The 18,422-nt window shown below is 43.7% G+C and overlaps 3 protein-coding genes across 3 annotated transcripts in view; all 3 read left to right on the top strand.

Moving 5' to 3' along the window:
• Positions 1–1,583, top strand: part of LOC120061455 (S-adenosylhomocysteine hydrolase-like protein 1) — a 68,717-nt gene extending 67,134 nt beyond the window's left edge. Inside the window, exon 16 of the mRNA XM_039011274.1 lies at positions 658–1,583. Within this exon, the coding sequence (XP_038867202.1) occupies positions 658–664 (7 nt within the window). The 3' untranslated portion in view covers positions 665–1,583. The remainder of the gene's footprint in view (positions 1–657) is intronic.
• Positions 1,584–1,887: 304 nt separating this feature from the next.
• On the top strand, positions 1,888–5,331 carry hspa1b (heat shock protein family A (Hsp70) member 1B). The gene is made up of 4 exons (XM_039011275.1): positions 1,888–2,346; positions 2,721–2,932; positions 3,048–3,152; positions 3,447–5,331. The coding sequence occupies exons 2-4, from the start codon at positions 2,753–2,755 to the stop codon at positions 5,094–5,096; spliced, it is 1,935 nt and encodes a 644-aa protein (XP_038867203.1). The 5' UTR covers positions 1,888–2,346; positions 2,721–2,752; the 3' UTR covers positions 5,097–5,331.
• A 4,417-nt stretch (positions 5,332–9,748) lies between these two features.
• LOC120061685 (potassium voltage-gated channel subfamily C member 1-like) overlaps positions 9,749–18,422 on the top strand; it is a 43,827-nt gene continuing 35,153 nt past the window's right edge. The window contains exon 1 of the mRNA XM_039011578.1: positions 9,749–10,553. Within this exon, the coding sequence (XP_038867506.1) occupies positions 9,933–10,553 (621 nt within the window). The 5' untranslated portion in view covers positions 9,749–9,932. The remainder of the gene's footprint in view (positions 10,554–18,422) is intronic.

The raw sequence follows: 18,422 nt of genomic DNA on the forward strand, positions 1-18,422 counted from the left end.
TGTCTCCCTATTAAAACATTTAAATGAGCCTCTTCCGAACCAGAACCAGCACATATCTCCTGTTACAGGACGTCTGGTCGAAGGGCCTTGAGAGCCATCAGGTCCCATTTTTAGAGTCTTTGTTGTGACTCGACAGGGGATCAACTCTGCGATTGGGTTGGAGTGAGGACCAATATCAAAAGTCAAACTAAACAATTAGCCTAGGCTACAAACAAAGGAATTACAAACAAATCTAAAAGTGAAATAAGAAATAAATTCTAAATGCAAAAAGGTCAAGAACCAAGTCAGCAAGAAAAACATAACAAAACAAAGTATTCTCTCCTCAAACATTCTGAGGTAATATTACCGGTTGCCACGGTAATGACTCTGATGAGGTTGTCTGTATTTGAGTGAGTGTGGTGATGGGTGTTGGGGGAAACAGTCAAGTAGGATTATCTGGCGTTTGGGTTTTAGATGTGGGTTAGTAAGTGGTACTAACTAGTTCTGGAAAAGGGAAAGTAATCATACACTCATGGGACAGCAACAACAACAAAAATGATATGGCACATGGTTTTACACTGTATTACACGGATATTATGTACCTAGACAAATTCAATCAAACTGTAGTCACGTGATTGTTTTTTTAATGAAATCATATCTACTGTCTATGTCTCCAAGGTATTGATGGGAATGGACAACGCGACAACATCTGGAATAAGTGAATATAATATCTCTATTTTATTTCATAAGTTATTACAAAAGGGAAGAATAATCATTATTTTGCTTTTGCTGAATGTAAATGTTATTATTAACATTGTCATGCATAATAATATTGATTATAATATCTAACTTGTCTGTCAGGTACATGAATCTAACCATGCATATCAAACAGCAGAGACCAATAACGTGTTCCAAATGGCACCCTATTTCATTTGTAGTGCACTACTTTTGACCAGAGCCTATGGGTAGTAGTGCACTACATAGGGAATAGGGTGCCATTTGGGACTTAGTTAAAGAGAGTAACCATTAAAAATATTAGTCATATATTTTAGTCTGCTGGCTATGCTTTAATCTCCTTGAAGTATCAATTTAGTCACAATCACAATGTCAATATGTCACTGTTACTGTGTACACACACACACACACACACACACACTGACATTTTAAATTAAGTCAATTCCATGAGCCAGATTTGGGTTTGTGATCCTAACTGGGAATGTTTTAATGTCTGGTGAAGCATTGAAGAAGCTACGTGTCATTAAGCTGAGAGTCAGTGTCTTCACAGCCACTTGCTTAATCAGGTCATCTCAATGTTTAAGTTAATTCGTGGCTATTTCTTATGTTTGAAATTCTTCTCGATTTTAGGGATTTAAAAGCACCGTTTGTCCTAGTTCATCTGTATATTATCTCATAGAAACGGTTCTGTTGTCACTAAATGGTTCTATTGGATTTGAAGTCGTATGTTGACAGACATGTGGGGGTTTCTGTTTTCACTTGCTTATGTTGATCATCTGAATTATTTCTACTTGTGATTGTTGTAACTGGATGTATGATATAGCAGCAATAAGCTCATCCTATAATTAATAAACAGAAATATACGTTTATAATTTGTTTGTAGAATTGATTTGTGTGTGTGTGTGTGTGTGTGTGTGTGTGCGTGTGTGCGCGCGCGCGCGCGCGCGTGTGTGTGTGTGTGTGTGTGCATTGGCAATTTTATCATGTAAATCTTGTTGGCCAAAGAAATAAAAAATAAAAGTGGGATGCATGCCAGCAAAGCCACTATACAACACAACTTTTGACCGGTAGTGTAAATATATTTAATTTGATTTATTTTTGCTAAAAAATGTGGGGCTGAAAACAGGTGGGCCTCTGCCACTGTGTGTGTCAGAGAGAAGCGCCCATTTCCAGTGTTACATTCTTATCTTTTCATTCTTCCGGCTAGGCCCCCGTCAAAAATGACTTTTCATGTTCCTAAATGCTCTTTCGCGCACTTTCTCGAACCTGTTGCCTATTGCCTTTTCATAACGGTCCAGCATGTTAGATCTCCGCCTTGTGTTCAGCGCTACTGGTGTGGTGTCGGGTTGCCTCCAACTCTAGAATATTCACAGGCTTTCCCAGAGCCTCGCAACGGCTGCAGTAACTAATATTAGCGGCTGTATCACAGACGTGTCCCAGAAGAAGTGTGATCATTCTAGAAAGCTGTTTTTTTAATGTATATAAGCCATGGATCTCTCTCAGTTGAGGTATATCTTTTTGGAATAACCACAAGACTCAAGAGCAAAGACCCGACCAGGGCGACGGAAACCACTCAGGACTCAAAACGAGGCCCTTCAATATATCAAGAGGAGAACCAAGCTGTCTACCGTTGTAAGTTATAATGTTGACGCTGACGGGCAGTTCGTAGACCATGCCTATACAGTTACCTTAGATGGATTGGTTATTGATTCTTCTGACTATGAACAGGGAGAGAAAAAACATGATATTACCAAAACCGTTAAAAAAAATAAAAAAAATCTAATGTAAATAAGCAGTTATTTACATGAGTTAAATTGTAGATATGTAGACTATATCCATGTACAATATTAGACTGTACACCTCTAGACATCTCAGTTGAGTGTAAATGACTGAATCCTATCATAAAGTATAAATGTCATAATAACAACAGTAGGACCTTTAATAAAATACAGAAAATATTCAATCATGATAATAAAATGTTGTTGTTCTTAATCTTACTCATGCAGGAACTCATAAAAACAAAAAATTATTAACCAAGATGTCTTCAGCAAAGGGAGTATCCATTGGCATTGACCTGGGCACCACCTACTCCTGTGTGGGGGTGTTCCAGCACGGCAAGGTGGAGATCATCGCCAACGACCAGGGGAACAGAACAACTCCCAGCTACGTGGCCTTCACCGACACAGAGAGACTCATCGGAGACGCGGCAAAGAACCAGGCAGGTCCTACTTTGGAAATTCTGTCTGTCTTGTCTGTCTGGCTAATCTTGTAGATTAATGTATTATTTTTTGTTTTCCCAAAATAAAATTATATTTTAATTAATTTCAATGCAGGTGGCCATGAACCCCACTAACACTGTGTTCGACGCCAAACGTCTGATCGGCAGGAAGTTCGACGACCAGATTGTTAAGTCAGACATGAAGCTGTGGCCCTTCAAGGTGATTTAAAATACTTATTTTTTTCCGTTTTGAAAAATACTCAAATGTATTACAACCAAGTGCTCATTCTTCTACAAATTGTAACAGAAAAATCACAAACAAATAAACATAAAAACACATAGTGTACATAGATACAGGATTACATAGATACAGGGTTACATAGATACAGGATTACATAGATATGGGGTTACATACATACGGGGTTACATACATACAAGGTTACATACACTAAAAGACATGAAAAGCTTGAGTATATCAATAGACTTCATGATCTTGTTGTTCTCACTCTTCTAGGTGATCAGCGATGGTGGGAAGCCCAGAGTCCAGGTGGAGTACAAGGGAGAGACCAAGGCCTTCTACCCCGAAGAGATCTCCTCAATGATCCTGGTCAAGATGAAGGAGATTGCTGAGGCCTACCTGGGCCAGAAGGTGTCCAATGCAGTCATCACAGTCCCTGCCTACTTCAACGACTCCCAGAGGCAGGCTACTAAAGACGCCGGGGTGATCTCTGGTCTAAACGTCCTGAGGATCATCAATGAGCCCACAGCGGCGGCTATCGCCTACGGCCTGGACAAAGGCAAGAAAGGGGAGCGCAATGTTCTCATCTTTGATCTCGGCGGAGGCACCTTTGACGTCTCCATCCTGACCATCGAGGATGGGATATTTGAGGTGAAGGCCACAGCTGGGGACACTCACCTGGGAGGGGAGGACTTTGACAACCGCCTGGTCAACCACTTTGTGGAGGAGTTCAAGAGGAAGAACAAGAAGGACATCAGCCAGAACAAGAGGGCAGTGAGAAGGCTGAGAACAGCCTGTGAGAGGGCCAAGAGAACCCTCTCCTCCAGCTCCCAGGCCAGCATCGAGATCGACTCCCTCTTCGAAGGCATGGACTTCTACACCTCCATCACCAGGGCTCGGTTTGAAGAACTCAACTCGGAGCTCTTCAGGGGAACCCTGGACCCGGTCGAGAAGGCCCTGAAAGACGCTAAGATGGACAAGGCTCAGGTCCACGAGATCGTCCTGGTCGGTGGCTCCACTCGAATCCCTAAGATTCAGAAGCTCCTGCAGGACTTCTTTAATGGAAGGGAACTCAACAAGAGCATCAACCCGGATGAAGCGGTGGCTTACGGCGCTGCCGTCCAAGCGGCCATCTTGATGGGCGACACCTCTAAGAACGTCCAGGACCTTCTCCTCTTGGACGTGGCTCCTCTGTCCCTGGGCATCGAGACGGCAGGAGGGGTCATGACCGCCCTGATCAAACGTAACACCACCATCCCCACCAAGCAGACCCAGATCTTCACCACCTACGCTGACAACCAGCCAGGTGTGCTCATCCAGGTGTACGAGGGAGAGAGAGCCATGACCAAGGACAATAATCTGCTGGGAAAGTTTGAGCTCACGGGTATCCCTCCCGCTCCGAGAGGAATTCCACAGGTCGAGGTGACCTTCGACATTGATGCCAACGGCATCCTGAACGTGTCGGCGGTGGATAAAAGTACAGGCAAGGAGAACAAGATCACCATCACCAACGACAAGGGGCGACTCAGTAAAGAAGACATAGAGAGGATGGTGCAGGACGCAGACAAATACAAAGCTGAGGACGATGCCCAGAGGGAGAAGATAGCAGCCAAGAACGGGTTGGAGTCCTACACGTTCAACATGAAGAGTAGTGTAGAAGACCCAAACCTGGCAGGGAAGATCAGCGAGGAGGACAAGAAGAAGGTTTTTGAGAAGTGCAACCAAACTATCTCCTGGTTGGAGAACAACCAGATGGCTGAGAAGGAGGAGTTTGAGTACCAACAGAAGGAGCTGGAGAGAGTGTGTTACCCAATCGTATCCAAGCTCTACCAGGGGGCGGGAGGGGCTCCTCCAATGGGGAGTTGTGGCAGCCAGGCTGGGGGCGGTGCTAGCTCTCAGGGCCCTACCATTGAAGAGGTGGACTAAATAATCAATCAGTAAATCAATTGCCGATCAATGGATCAATCACTAAAGAGGCCTCATAAGCTAATGGTGCTTCTAATATAAGTACTGTTTGTCAGCTAGCTCTACTTTCATAGCACTATATATGTACATAGATTTGGTGTCACTACAAGTGCACTTTATTTTTTGTGTCAAAACTTCAACCATAAACTGTTTGCAGAAATTCATTAAATGGTGATTACGTGCATCAGAAATATGAGTGCAATATTGATTTGTTATTTATTTGACCACTTTTAAGTGAAATGCCATGCTCCGTTTTTTTTTGTATCATTCTTCTCATGTACACTCTCTCACAACACAAACACAGTTCAGATAAATGTTAAAAAAAAAAAAAAAAATCCTTTGTAATTATATTACCATTCAAATGTAAAAATAACATATACTACACTCAAGTTTATACTCAAGTAATATTCATGTTTATTAACAATATACTCGACAACAGTAGAGTGATTGATATTGATATTCAAACCAAACTTCATTATATATGTTTGGTGTAACGATTGTCGTCGGGAGAAGGAGAAGACCAAGGTGCAGCGTGGTACGTGTTCGTCATTTTAATGGAAAAGCTGAACACTAATACAAAAACGACAAACGAACAGTTCTGCAAGGTAATACACAGAAAAACAGAAAACAACTACCCACAAACACAGGTGGGAACAGGCTACCTAAGTATGATTCTCAATCAGAGACAACGATAGACAGCTGCCTCCGAGGAACCATACCAGCGCAAACACATAGAAATACAAAACAAAGAACAACATAGAACACCAGACATAGAAGGCCCACCCAAACTCACGCCCTGACCAACCAAAACAGAGACATACAAAGGATCTCCAAGGTCAGGGCGTGACATTTGGATAGATTATTCACTCTATACTCAATTAAATGAACATCCCAAATGGCACCCTATTCCCCATATAGTGCACTACTTTTTACCAGGGCACATAGGGTAGTGGACTATGTAGGGAATAGGGTTTCATTCAATGATGTGTTTAATTAATTAAACACATAACAGTTTTAAATGATTGGTTTCATTCGTTTATTCTCAAGATGGTATGCATCAATATGTACACTAGATGGCAGAGTTAGGCAAGCAAAAAACACATTATTACAAAATAGGTTATTTTGAACCTGTTCACCTGTTGAAGCCCGACTGTCTTATGTAATGAATATGAATATGCTAATATGCTCCTCAGAATACTCTCTACAAGTGTAAACACTAAGCAGCCTATGTGAGCAGAATTAAATTGAAATTTTACTCTGGGTCTGAAAATAAAACACATCACAAGATGGGGGATGACATGAAAGTATTACGACACTGAACAAAAAAAAATCTAAACACAACATGCAACAATTTCAAAGATTTTTCTGAGTTACAGCTCATATAAGGAAATCAGTCAATTGAAATGAATTAACTAGGCCCTAATCTATGGATTTCACATGACTGGGAATACAGATATGCATCTGTTGGTCACAGATACCTTAAAAAGAAAAGTAGGGACGTGGATCAGAAAACCAGTCAGTATCTGGTGTGACCACCATTTGTCTCATGCAGCGAGACACATTTCCTTCACATAGAGTTGATCAGGCTGTTGATTCTGGCCTGTGGAATGTTGTCCCACTCCTCTTCAATGGCTGTACGAAGTTGCTGGATATTGTCAGGAACTGGAACACGCTGTCGTACACGTCGATCCAGAGCATCCCAAACATGCTCAATGGGTGACATGTCTGGTTAGTACGCAGGCCATGGAAGAACGGGGACACTTCCAGGAATTGTGTGCAGATCCTTGTGACATGGGGCCGTGCATTATCATGCTGAAACATGATGTGATGGCGGTGGATGAATGACACGACAATGGACCTCAGGATCTCGTCACGGTATCTCTGTGATTTCAAATTGCCATCGATAAAATGCAATTGTGTTCGTTGTCCGTAGCTTATGCCTGCCCATACCGTAACCCCACCGCCACCATGGGGCACTCTGTTCACAACGTTGACATCAGCAAACCGCTTGCCCACACGACACCATCTGCCCAGTACAGTTGAAACTGTGATTCATCCGTGAAGAGCACACTTCTCCACTGGGCCAGTGGTCATCGAAGGTGAGCATTTGACCACTAAAGTCCATTACGACGCAGAACTGCAGTCAGGCCAAGACCCTGGTGAGGATGACGAACACGCAGGTGAGCTTCCCTGAGACGGTTTCTGACAGTTTGTGCAGAAATTCATGCTTCGGTTGTGCAAACCCACAGTTTCATCAGTTGTCCAGTTGGCTGGTTGCAGACGGTGAAGAAGCCGGATGGGGAGGTCCTGGACTGGCGTAGTTACACTTGGTCTGTGATTGTGACGCCAGTTGGACATACTGGCAAATTCTCAAAAACTATGTTGGAGGTGGCTTATGGTAGAGCTATGCATATTCAATTCTCTGTCAACAGCTGTGGTGAACATTCCAGTTATCATGCAGTCATCATGCCAATTGCACGCTCCCTCAAAACTTGAGACATCTGTGGCATTGTGTTGTGTGACAAAACTGCACATTTTAGAGTGGCCATTTATTGTCCCCGGCACAAGGTGCACCTGTGTAACGATCATCCTTTTTAATCAGCTTCTTGATATGCCCACACCTGTCAGGGGGATGCATTATCTTGGAGAAATGCTCACTAACAGAGATGAAAACAAATTTGTGCACAACATTTGAGAGAAATAAGCTTTTTGTGTGCATTGAAAAATTCTGGGCTGTTTTATTTCAGCTCATTAAACATGGGACTCACACTTTACATGTTGCGTTTATATATTTTTTTGGTTCAGTGTACACACTTATTTCCAAAGTGGTCATGGCATTAGGACACAACAGGTAGCGTTAATGCTTATTCTAACCCCATGCAATTGTTTTTTCTCTTTCTTCTTCAGTCGGCAGTTAAGTCGATACAAGGATAACTTGGTGGTAATGCGTTTATGTAAAATCAGCCTCCTCAAATGAAGGACAATTATCATTAGTCAAAGAGCGTCAGTGCGAGGAAGAGAACGTTCAAGAGTGAAGTACAGGCATCGCATCATATTCGCTCCTGATTGCAAGGGCACATGTGTTACGAGAAGGACAGGTGAAAGCCCCTCTTGCACAGCGTCACTTTTTTAATAAGATAGAAGAAGAAGAATCGTTGATAATATAGAAAATACAATCACGATGCTCCGATTATAATGATTTCTAATGATGTTGTTATGAAGAGGTAATCCTTGTGTAATAACGCCTGTTACTTCTTGCCCATATCTCAAAGGACTTGTATAAGTGCTGATCGGCATTGCACCATGGTAGCAACACATGAGTGAGGAATTTATATCGACAATGATGTATAGTTTGAAGTGCACCTGCTGCATTACAGCAAAGGAAGCTACCCATATTTCATATATCTTTATGTACATATTCTTTATCCCTTTACACTTGTGTGTATAAGGTAGTAGTTGTGGAATTGTTAGGTTAGATTACTCGTTGGTTATTACTGCATTGTCGGAACTAGAAGCACAAGCCTTTTCACTACACTCGCATTAACATCTGCTAACCGTGTGTATGTGACAAATAAAATGTGATTTGATTTTTCAAGGATCTCACAGTAATGTAACTCATATCATTTCATATTTATAGAGGTGTTTGTGTGTGTGTGAATTCATCGTTTAGCTATCCTAATTGAGTCTCTCTCTATATATAATGAGGTGTACCCCCTGACGTGTCCTCAGCCTACATTGCACAGCGTACCCAGCAAGTTGCTGAAACAGGCCTGCGTGAATCTACAGTCAGTGATATTTCAAAGCCCTTTTCGTCCTAGTCACGTTTTCAAATTATATCAACTTAGTTCATAAAGGAAGTGGTATAGAATCATACATCCTTCAAATGACTCTTCAGCGCAAAAAGGGTTAATTTATTGGGGCTGTTGCACGCCCCAGGCAGCCTGCAGGATGGGTTGGTTGTGTCGTCTCTGACTGACTATGGTGAGGCTGAGGGAGGAGGAGGAGGAGGGAGGATACTTCTGGTTGGAGAAGCAAAAGATCCTGAACCTTCCTGAAAAACAACCTCACACATCTCACGCGCCTCTCTGCCTCGAGGACGACATCGTCACAAATTGATGGAATATTCCAAACGCGTTTATCCATTTGGATCTTAGGGGTCAACTTTCATGTTAAAGAAACTTGTTCGATTTTGTTTTTTTGGGAGGGGGGGGGCTCAGATGGATTTCGTGACTAAGGTGAGGACCTTGGGTTATTGCTTTTAAGCGGCTCCAATCATTTGACAAAATTCACATAGAAACAGCAGCTCTCTAAATTTGCACAATTTGAAGATTCGATGTAGAATATAAAACTCCCAATATTCCATAATTTGAAACTGTCGTTTAAGGTCGCGAAGTCGGTATCGTTGATTGAACTGTTGAACTATTGAAGCTTATTTATAGACATTAGACTATAAATCATTTATATTAATACACAAATATGTTGTGAACAAAAGCCTGCCAATCCCAGATTTATGGAGATATTTTGAGATTGCGAACATAAGAGTATTTAGGGGAGGTATTTATAGCAGGTGGTTTTATTCAAGGCCACTCTGTCTGCCGAGCGCATTGGACTTGTTGAAGCCGAGAACCAACTGTCGACGGGACGAATAGTTGGATAAATGAGTCGTATCACAAGGACTGACATGAGAACGAACCCTGAACCGTCACCGTGTAGTCGTTTTTTATTTTGCTTCAGGGGTATATAATAACGGATAAACACAAACCAACGGAATAACCAACCGTCTATTCATCTAAATCTATGATCAGCTCGGTGTGTGTTTCGTCTTACCGAGGACGAAAGTCAGGTAACAAACCTCCGTCCAAGACATGTCTGAAGGAAGAGATGACCAGGGGGGAAGACTCGGAAAAAATTGTTATCAATGTTGGTGGCACAAGACACGAAACCTACAAGAGCACACTTAGGACCCTACCGGGGACACGCCTGGCCTGGTTAGCCGACCCGCCAGAGCCAAACGCAAACAAGGAACCCCTCCCCGTAGGACCCATATCGCCAACTACAAACGAGTTATTTTTCGACAGGCACCCTGGCATATTCGCTTATGTATTGAACTATTATAGGACTGGCAAGCTTCATTGCCCCGCCGATGTCTGCGGGCCTCTTTTTGAAGAGGAGTTGGCGTTTTGGGGGATAGATGAGACCGACGTGGAGCCGTGTTGCTGGATGACATACCGGCAGCATCGGGACGCAGAGGAGGCACTGGACATATTCGAACCACCGGACCCAGATGACACGGACGATGAACTACCTAGACGGTTCGGCATTGAGGACTGCCCGGAAAGATCGAGGGGATGCTGCGAAGTTTGGCAACCAAAGATATGGGCACTCTTTGAGGACCCCTACTCATCCAGGGCTGCTAGAGTAAGTGTACCTTTTATTTTTTTTGCATAATAAACCATGCTTATAAACCAGGGTCGCTACAATACTATTGTAATTTGTAGGAATAGGCTTCCTGTTCACAAACTCCCACAGTTAATCATTAGAGTAATGCAATGCAATCAACAGGTGTTCTAGAGAGCGTGTCCGCCGACGCGCCACCGACAATCAACAGGTGTGTCTGTTCTCTCAGTTGCATCTGGCTGCTGTGGAACACCAAACTAGACAAGCCGCTAGCGGGAAATTCAGAATGCGCCTGTGTGGAAATAGCATCGTACGAAAATGATGTTGTGTCACTAAGTTCAAAGGCATATTATTTTCCTGGGGGTCGTTTAATTAGCGTAGGGAATACATATATCAAATCACATTTGTATTGGTCACATACACATATTTAGCAGATGTTATTGAGGGTGTAGCCCTTAAAATGACATGAGGATTCTATGACGGGAATACAATCTCTGGCATTATGTACTACTATATATAAAACACACTAAAGTAAACCATTCAAGTCCAATTCAGACGTTGAAGTCTTATAGGCCTATTTTCAAGTTCACCTATGACTGGTCCCTATGACTGTCCCTATGACTGTCCCTATGACTGTCTGGCCCTGGCACCTTATCGTAGCAGTAACAGCCATCATCAGCAGCATGAATGGTTGTTATCTCTCTGTCATGAATGTGTGTCATATTGTGTCTCATGCTCATCACTTAAACATAGACTCTTATATGTTTTTGTAAGTAGGCAGGTTTCCATGGATCCAGGTTTATCTGACAAAAGCAATGCTGCAAAAACATATTATTGGACACGTCCCAGCTAGCACAGTGGATCTGGGCCGATTCCGGCTGAGAGTCAGACTCGGCCGATGTCATGTGACCCGTGTCTGGGCCGCCTTCGGCAGTATTACTTATGGCTAGGATGCGGCGATTGAGCTCGGGCCGATTCCGGTGAGAGTTATCTGGCCCAAATGTATATATTACTTGGGGCTCGGGCTGATTCCGGTGTGAGTTATCTGGCCCAAATGTATTACTTGGGGCTCGGGCTGATTCCGGTGAGAGTTATCTGGCCCAAATGTATATATTACTTGGGGCTTGGACCGATTCCGGTGAGAGTTATCTGGCCCAAATGTATATATTACTTGGGGCTCGGGCTGATTCCGGTGTGAGTTATCTGGCCCAAATGTATTACTTGGGGCATGGGGCCGATTCTGGTGAGAGTTATCTGGCCCAAATGTATTACTTGGGGCATGGGCCCGATTCTGGTGAGAGTTATCTGGCCCAAATGTATTACTTGGGGCATGGGCCCGATTCTGGTGAGAGTTATCTGGCCCAAATGTATTACTTGGGGCTCGGGCCGATTCTGGTGAGAGTTTTCTGGCCCAAATGTATTACTTGGGGCTCGGGCCGATTCCGGTGTGAGTTATCTGGCCCAAATGTATTACTTGGGGCTCGGGCCGATTCTGGTGAGAGTTTTCTGGCCCAAATGTATATATTACTTGGGTCTCGGGCCGATTCTGGTGAGAGTTATCTGGCCCAAATGTATATATTACTTGGGTCTCGGGCCGATTCTGGTGAGAGTTAGCTGGCCCAAATGTATATATTACTTGGGGCATGGGCCCGATTCTGGTGAGAGTTATCTGGCCCAAATGTATTACTTGGGGCTCGGGCCGATTCTGGTGAGAGTTATCTGGCCCAAATGTATTACTTGGGGCTCGGGTCGATTCTGGTGAGAGTTTTCTGGCCCAAATGTATTACTTGGGGCTCGGGTTTATTGGGGCTACTCTCTGGCAGATGATTACACAGGCTGCTTTATATAATTAACATTTCATGATTTATTTTTCCATATTCTCTCATTGTTTCTATGATAATTGTATTTTTTTAACATTTAAATGAAATTCTTTAAGAGTCCTGGCCGCGTTCAGGAGACCCATGAGGCGACACACAATTGGCCGAGCGTCGTCCGAGTTAGGGGAGGGTTTGGCCGGCCGGGATGGCCTTGTCCCATCGCGCTGTAGCGACTCCTGTGGCGGGCCAGGTGCATGCACGCTGACATGGTCACCAGGTGTACGGTGTTTCCTCCGAAACTGTGTTTTTTTATGTGTTTTTTTGTGGATGGGTATAATTTTTATGTATAAAATAGTAATATTTAAAATGACTAAATCGGTTAATTTTGTATACATTTTTTAAAATTTGCATCGGGGGGGATTCTGGTAAGACGCTGGCAAAGTCGGCTGAATTCCGGTAGACAGAAACGGGCCGATTCTGGGCAGTCATTCATTTTGATTACAGGCCGAGTCCGACACCCGATTCCGAGCCGATTCAATCAGTTCCGGCCACCCGGAAGAGGGCCGCTTCTGGGCCGATTCCTCATTGCTAGCTGGGGTGTAATCGAAACGGCAGATATAGGAGACATTTTATCTGTACGACAGGGGTGGATTTTTATTTTGTCTAACTTTCTGTATTACAACAAATGATGATGGAAACTGTGTTTTTCCAATAAATGATTATTGTAGAATACTTTTGAAGGTACAAGTGGCACGTGATGTCATCACGTAAGCTCCATCAAATCAAATTGTATTGGTCACATACACATATTTAGCAGATGTTATTGCGGGTGTAGTGAAATGGTTGTGTTCCTAGATATCTAACAATTCACAACAATACAAATAATCTAAAAGTAAAATAATGAAATTAAGAAATATATAGATATTAGGACGAGCAATGTCGGAGTGGCATTGACTAAAATACAGTAGAATAGAATACAGTATATAAACATGAAATTAGTAAAGCAGTATGTAAACATTATTAAAGTGACTAGTGTTCCATTATTAAAGTGGCCAGTAATTCCACGTCTATGTATACCAGGCAGCAGTCTCTAAGGTGCAGGGTTGAGTAACCGGGTGGTAGCCGGCTAGTGATGGCTATTTAACATTCTGATGGCCTTGAGATAGAAGCCGATTTTCAGTCTCTCGGTCCCAGCTTTGATGCATGTACTGACCTCGCCTTCTGGATGATAGTGGGGTGAACAGGCCGTGGCTCGGGGGGTTGATGTCCTTGACGATCTTTTTGGCCTTCCTGTGCCACTCGGGAAGGGTAGGGTAGGTAGCATGACTTTTTACTCACCAAAGTAACAACGTGGTCAAAGACTTAGTAACTTAGTTGTAGTCACAATGTGGTTACCTATAACTACAAAAGTCGTTGTGTTTTGGGGTTTTGAAATATTTATCACCTTTTTTTAGGACATCTTCGAAACTACCTACAAAGCACTCTTTCTCAACATCTTATGGAGAATGTACTCTTCGTTTGCTAGCTCGATCTGGCTAATGTTAGCCAGCCATGCTAGCATGTAATTACATTCAAGACCGAGCATTGGCAGTGGTGAGTTACAATCCACCAAGCACAAGGAGGTGTGATGTAAACAACAAATCAGATTCCCCACACATGGGGGCCCGCATGATCTTGCTCGACTATTCCAGGCAGCTCTGACTTCTCCTCTGCTGGTAGACTTGCCTCTGGCTCAAAATGAAAAATAGAAAAATCATTCTTTCCTGCTCTAATTGTTTAGTACCTTGTCTGTTCTTTCATTGTCCTATATTTGTTTTGTCAACTTTTAGACCTGTTTTCTGTGAACTAAGCTACCAGAGTTTTTCAACCTTGGCTTAGTGCTCGCTATATAACATTTGGATTAGCTACCCTCACTGATTCTCCCCTCGGCTGATCCCCTACGGCTGATCCCCTACGGCTGATCCCCTCGGCTGATCCCCTCGGCTGATCCCCTCGGCTGATCCCCTCGGCTGATGAAACTGCCTCACTCTCTGAAGCACCTCTCTTCTCGGCTCTTCCTTGTTAGCTACCTCAGCCGCTCTTTACCATGGTATGGGCATCAACCGTGAATCGGTAAGTATTCGCTCTGTCTACTTTTTATCTGAACGTACTTTAGTGCGAAAAGTGCAAATCAATCCCAGAACAACCGCAAAGGACCTTGTGAAGATGCTGGATGAAACAGGTACAAAAGTATCTATATCTACAGTAAAACGAGTCCTATATCAACATGACCTGAAAGGCCGCTCAGCAAGGAAGAAGCCACTGCTCCAAAACCGCCATAAAAAAGACAGACTACGGTTTGCAACTGCACATGGCGACAAAGATCGTACTTGTTGGATACTTTTGTACCTGTTTCCTCCAGCATTTTCACACGGCCAGTTGCTGTTGTTCTGGGATTGATTTTCACTTTTCATCAAAGTACGTTCATCTCTAGGAGACACATCTCTAGGAGACACTCCTTCCTGAGCGGTATGACGGCTGCGTGGTCCCATGGTGTTTATACTCGCGTACTATTGTTTGTACAGATGAACGTGGTACCTTCAGGCATTTGGAAATTGCTCCCAAGGATGAACCAGACTTGTGGAGGTCTACAATTTTTTTCTGAGGTCTTGGCTGATTTCTTTTGATTTTCCCATGATGTCAAGCAAGGAGGCACTGAGTTTGAAGGTAGGCCTTGAAATACATCCATAGGTACAGCTCCAATTGACTCAAATGATGCCAATTAGCCTAACAGAAGCTTCTAAAGCCATGACATAATTTTCTGGAATTTTCCAAGCTGTTTAAAGGCACAGTCAACTTAGTGTATGTAAACTTCCAACCCACTGGAATTGTGATACAGTGAATTATAAGTGAAATAATCTGTCTGTAAACAATTGTTGGAAAAATTACTTGTGTCATGCACAAAGTAGATGTCCTAACCGACTTGCCAAAACTATAGTTTGTTAACAAGAAATGTGTGGAGTGGTTGAAAAAAACGAGTTTTAATGACTCCAACCTAAGTGTATGTAAACTTCCGACATCAACTGTAGGTATGCCAGTCAGCTTTGACATCGGTTTTGCACATCGGCGTTAAACTAGACATTTGGCCCATGCCGATGTTGGCATTTTTAGATAATATCGGCCGATTCCGATATGCGTACTGATATATCGTGCATCCCTAATATTTATGTCAGAGTTTACATTGTAGAGAATAGGCTGACATGACTTTCAACAATGTCTGAATTGCTTCACCTTGCTCTTCTGGTTGGCTGGCAAGCTTTACCATCCAATTATTTCAGGTCTACAGGAGTGCAAGTTTCACCATGGCACGGACTGTGGCAATACGTTAGCACATGAGGAATATTCAAATATGGCAAATATTAGTCAATTATTGCATTCTATCCATGCTGGCTTTCCCGGGCTACCAGAGACATGAAACAGATTGGTGGGAGGACTGAGACATGAAACAGATTGGTGGGAGGACTGAGACATGAAACAGATTGGTGGGAGGACTGAGACATGAAACAGAGAGGTGGGAGGACTGAGACATGAAACAGAGAGGTGGGAGGACTGAGACATGAAACAGAGAGGTGGGAGGACTGAGACATGAAACAGAGAGGTGGAAGGACTGAGGCATGAAACAGAGAGGTGGGAGGGCTGAGACATGAAACAGAGAGGTGGGAGGACTGAGACATGAAACAGATAGGTGGGAGGACTGAGACATGAAACAGAGAGGTGGGAGGACTGAGACATGAAACAGAGAGGTGGGAGGACTGAGACATGAAACAGATAGGTGGGAGGACTGAGACATGAAACAGAGAGGTGGGAGGACTGAGACATGAAACAGAGAGGTGGGAGGACTGAGACATGAAACAGATTGGTGGGAGGGCTGAGACATGAAACAGAGAGGTGGGAGGACTGAGACATGAAACAGAGAGGTGGGAGGACTGAGACATGAAACAGATTGGTGGGAGGACTGAGACATGAAACAGAGAGGTGGGAGGACTGAGACATGAAACAGAGAGGTGGGAGGACTGAGACATGAAACAGAGAGGTGGGAGGACTGAGACATGAAACAGAGAGGTGGGAGGACTGAGACATGAAACAGATTGGTGGGAGGGCTGAGACATGAAACAGAGAGGTGGGAGGACTGAGACATGAAACAGAGAGGTGGGAGGACTGAGACATGAAACAGATTGGTGGGAGGACTGAGACATGAAACAGATTGGTGGGAGGACTGAGACATGAAACAGAGAGGTGGGAGGACTGAGACATGAAACAGAGAGGTGGGAGGACTGAGACATGAAACAGAGAGGTGGGAGGACTGAGACATGAAACAGAGAGGTGGGAGGACTGAGACATGAAACAGATTGGTGGGAGGGCTGAGACATGAAACAGAGAGGTGGGAGGACTGAGACATGAAACAGATAGGTGGGAGGACTGAGACATGAAACAGAGAGGTGGGAGGACTGAGACATGAAACAGAGAGGTGGGAGGACTGAGACATGAAACAGATTGGTGGGAGGACTGAGACATGAAACAGAGAGGTGGGAGGGCTGAGACATGAAACAGAGAGGTGGGAGGACTGAGACATGAAACAGAGAGGTGGGAGGACTGAGACATGAAACAGAGAGGTGGGAGGACTGAGACATGAAACAGATTGGTGGGAGGACTGAGGCATGAAACAGATTGGTGGGAGGACTGAGACATGAAACAGAGAGGTGGGAGGACTGAGACATGAAACAGATTGGTGGGAGGGCTGACACATGAAACAGAGAGGTGGGAGGACTGAGACATGAAACAGAGAGGTGGGAGGGCTGACACATGAAACAGAGAGGTGGGAGGGCTGAGACATGTGTAATTCACTGGATCATCAGTGTAATAATTAATGTCAATATTTCTAGCCAGTTGAGATAATCTTCGATTTTCAGCTAAATATTTCCCAGAGGACATCACATTATGAGACATACGTGTGAGAGAGCAGAGTGCTTCACAGTTATTGGCTAGCATCTAGCCGCTAATGGCTTCTCAACCAATGCTGCAGAGAGAGAGAGATGGAGAGAGAGAGATGAAACAAGAGAGATGGAAAGAAACAGTTGGAGAGAGAGAGGAGAGGAGAGGAAAAAAGAGATGGAGAGAGAGAAAGAGAGAGACAGAGAGAGATGAGCTAGAGAGAGAGACAAAAGGAAAGGAAGAGAGAGAATGAGAAAGAGATAAAGAGAGAGAGAGAAAGAGATAAAGAGAGAGTGATGTAAAGAAAGAGAGTGCTTATTGAGGCAAATGCGAAGGCAGGTATCAAGTTACATTATATCAGAAACTACCTCATAAATGGGAAGCAAGGCCAGGTTGCTGTATATATATATATTCATCAAGTGCATATATCATTTGATGGACCTATGATTGCATTGCATTCAAGGAGAATGCATTACTAGCCTAAGGCTTTCGATCAGGTCTATTGACAGTTTCCTAATATTTTGCCTTGGTGAAAAGGTGCCACACCAGCCTTCTCATCTCTATATAGAAACAGGATATTTCCCATTCATATATATTAAGTCTATAGGCCACACTGTCCTGTTCTACCAGACAGCTTAGTACCTCCTGGTACATACAGTCTGTCACAGTGCAGTGCAGAGAGCAGACAGACATCACAGTGGCTTGCAACCGTATGTCTTGTCTGCTGTCACACCTGAGTTTCTAGAATTGTGTCTGTGTATAGTATGTGTGTGTGTGTGTGTGTACGTGTGTGTGGTGTGGTGTGGTGTGCAGCGGTTGGAACTGGTTCAGGGATTTTTTTCTTCTTCGAGGTACAGAATCAGAACTGGGTTACGAAAGTGATCTATACTGGTCCGGGACAGAACCGTTATTTAAAAGCATGGGAATCGGTTAATGACGATCTTTTACATTCTGGGCATTTTTTTCCAGTCCCACAAAAAACGCAACAAAAGCCCTCACTCTGCCACTCAGAAACATATTCCAGTGTCTTCATGCCAGCTGGAAATCTTTGCCAGTGTGTGTGCGTGTGTAGGCAACTTGCCCCTCCCACTCTTCATGCCCC

This window comes from Salvelinus namaycush, chromosome 16 (genome assembly GCF_016432855.1).
Source record: "Salvelinus namaycush isolate Seneca chromosome 16, SaNama_1.0, whole genome shotgun sequence".
Taxonomy (NCBI): Eukaryota; Metazoa; Chordata; class Actinopteri; order Salmoniformes; family Salmonidae; genus Salvelinus; species Salvelinus namaycush.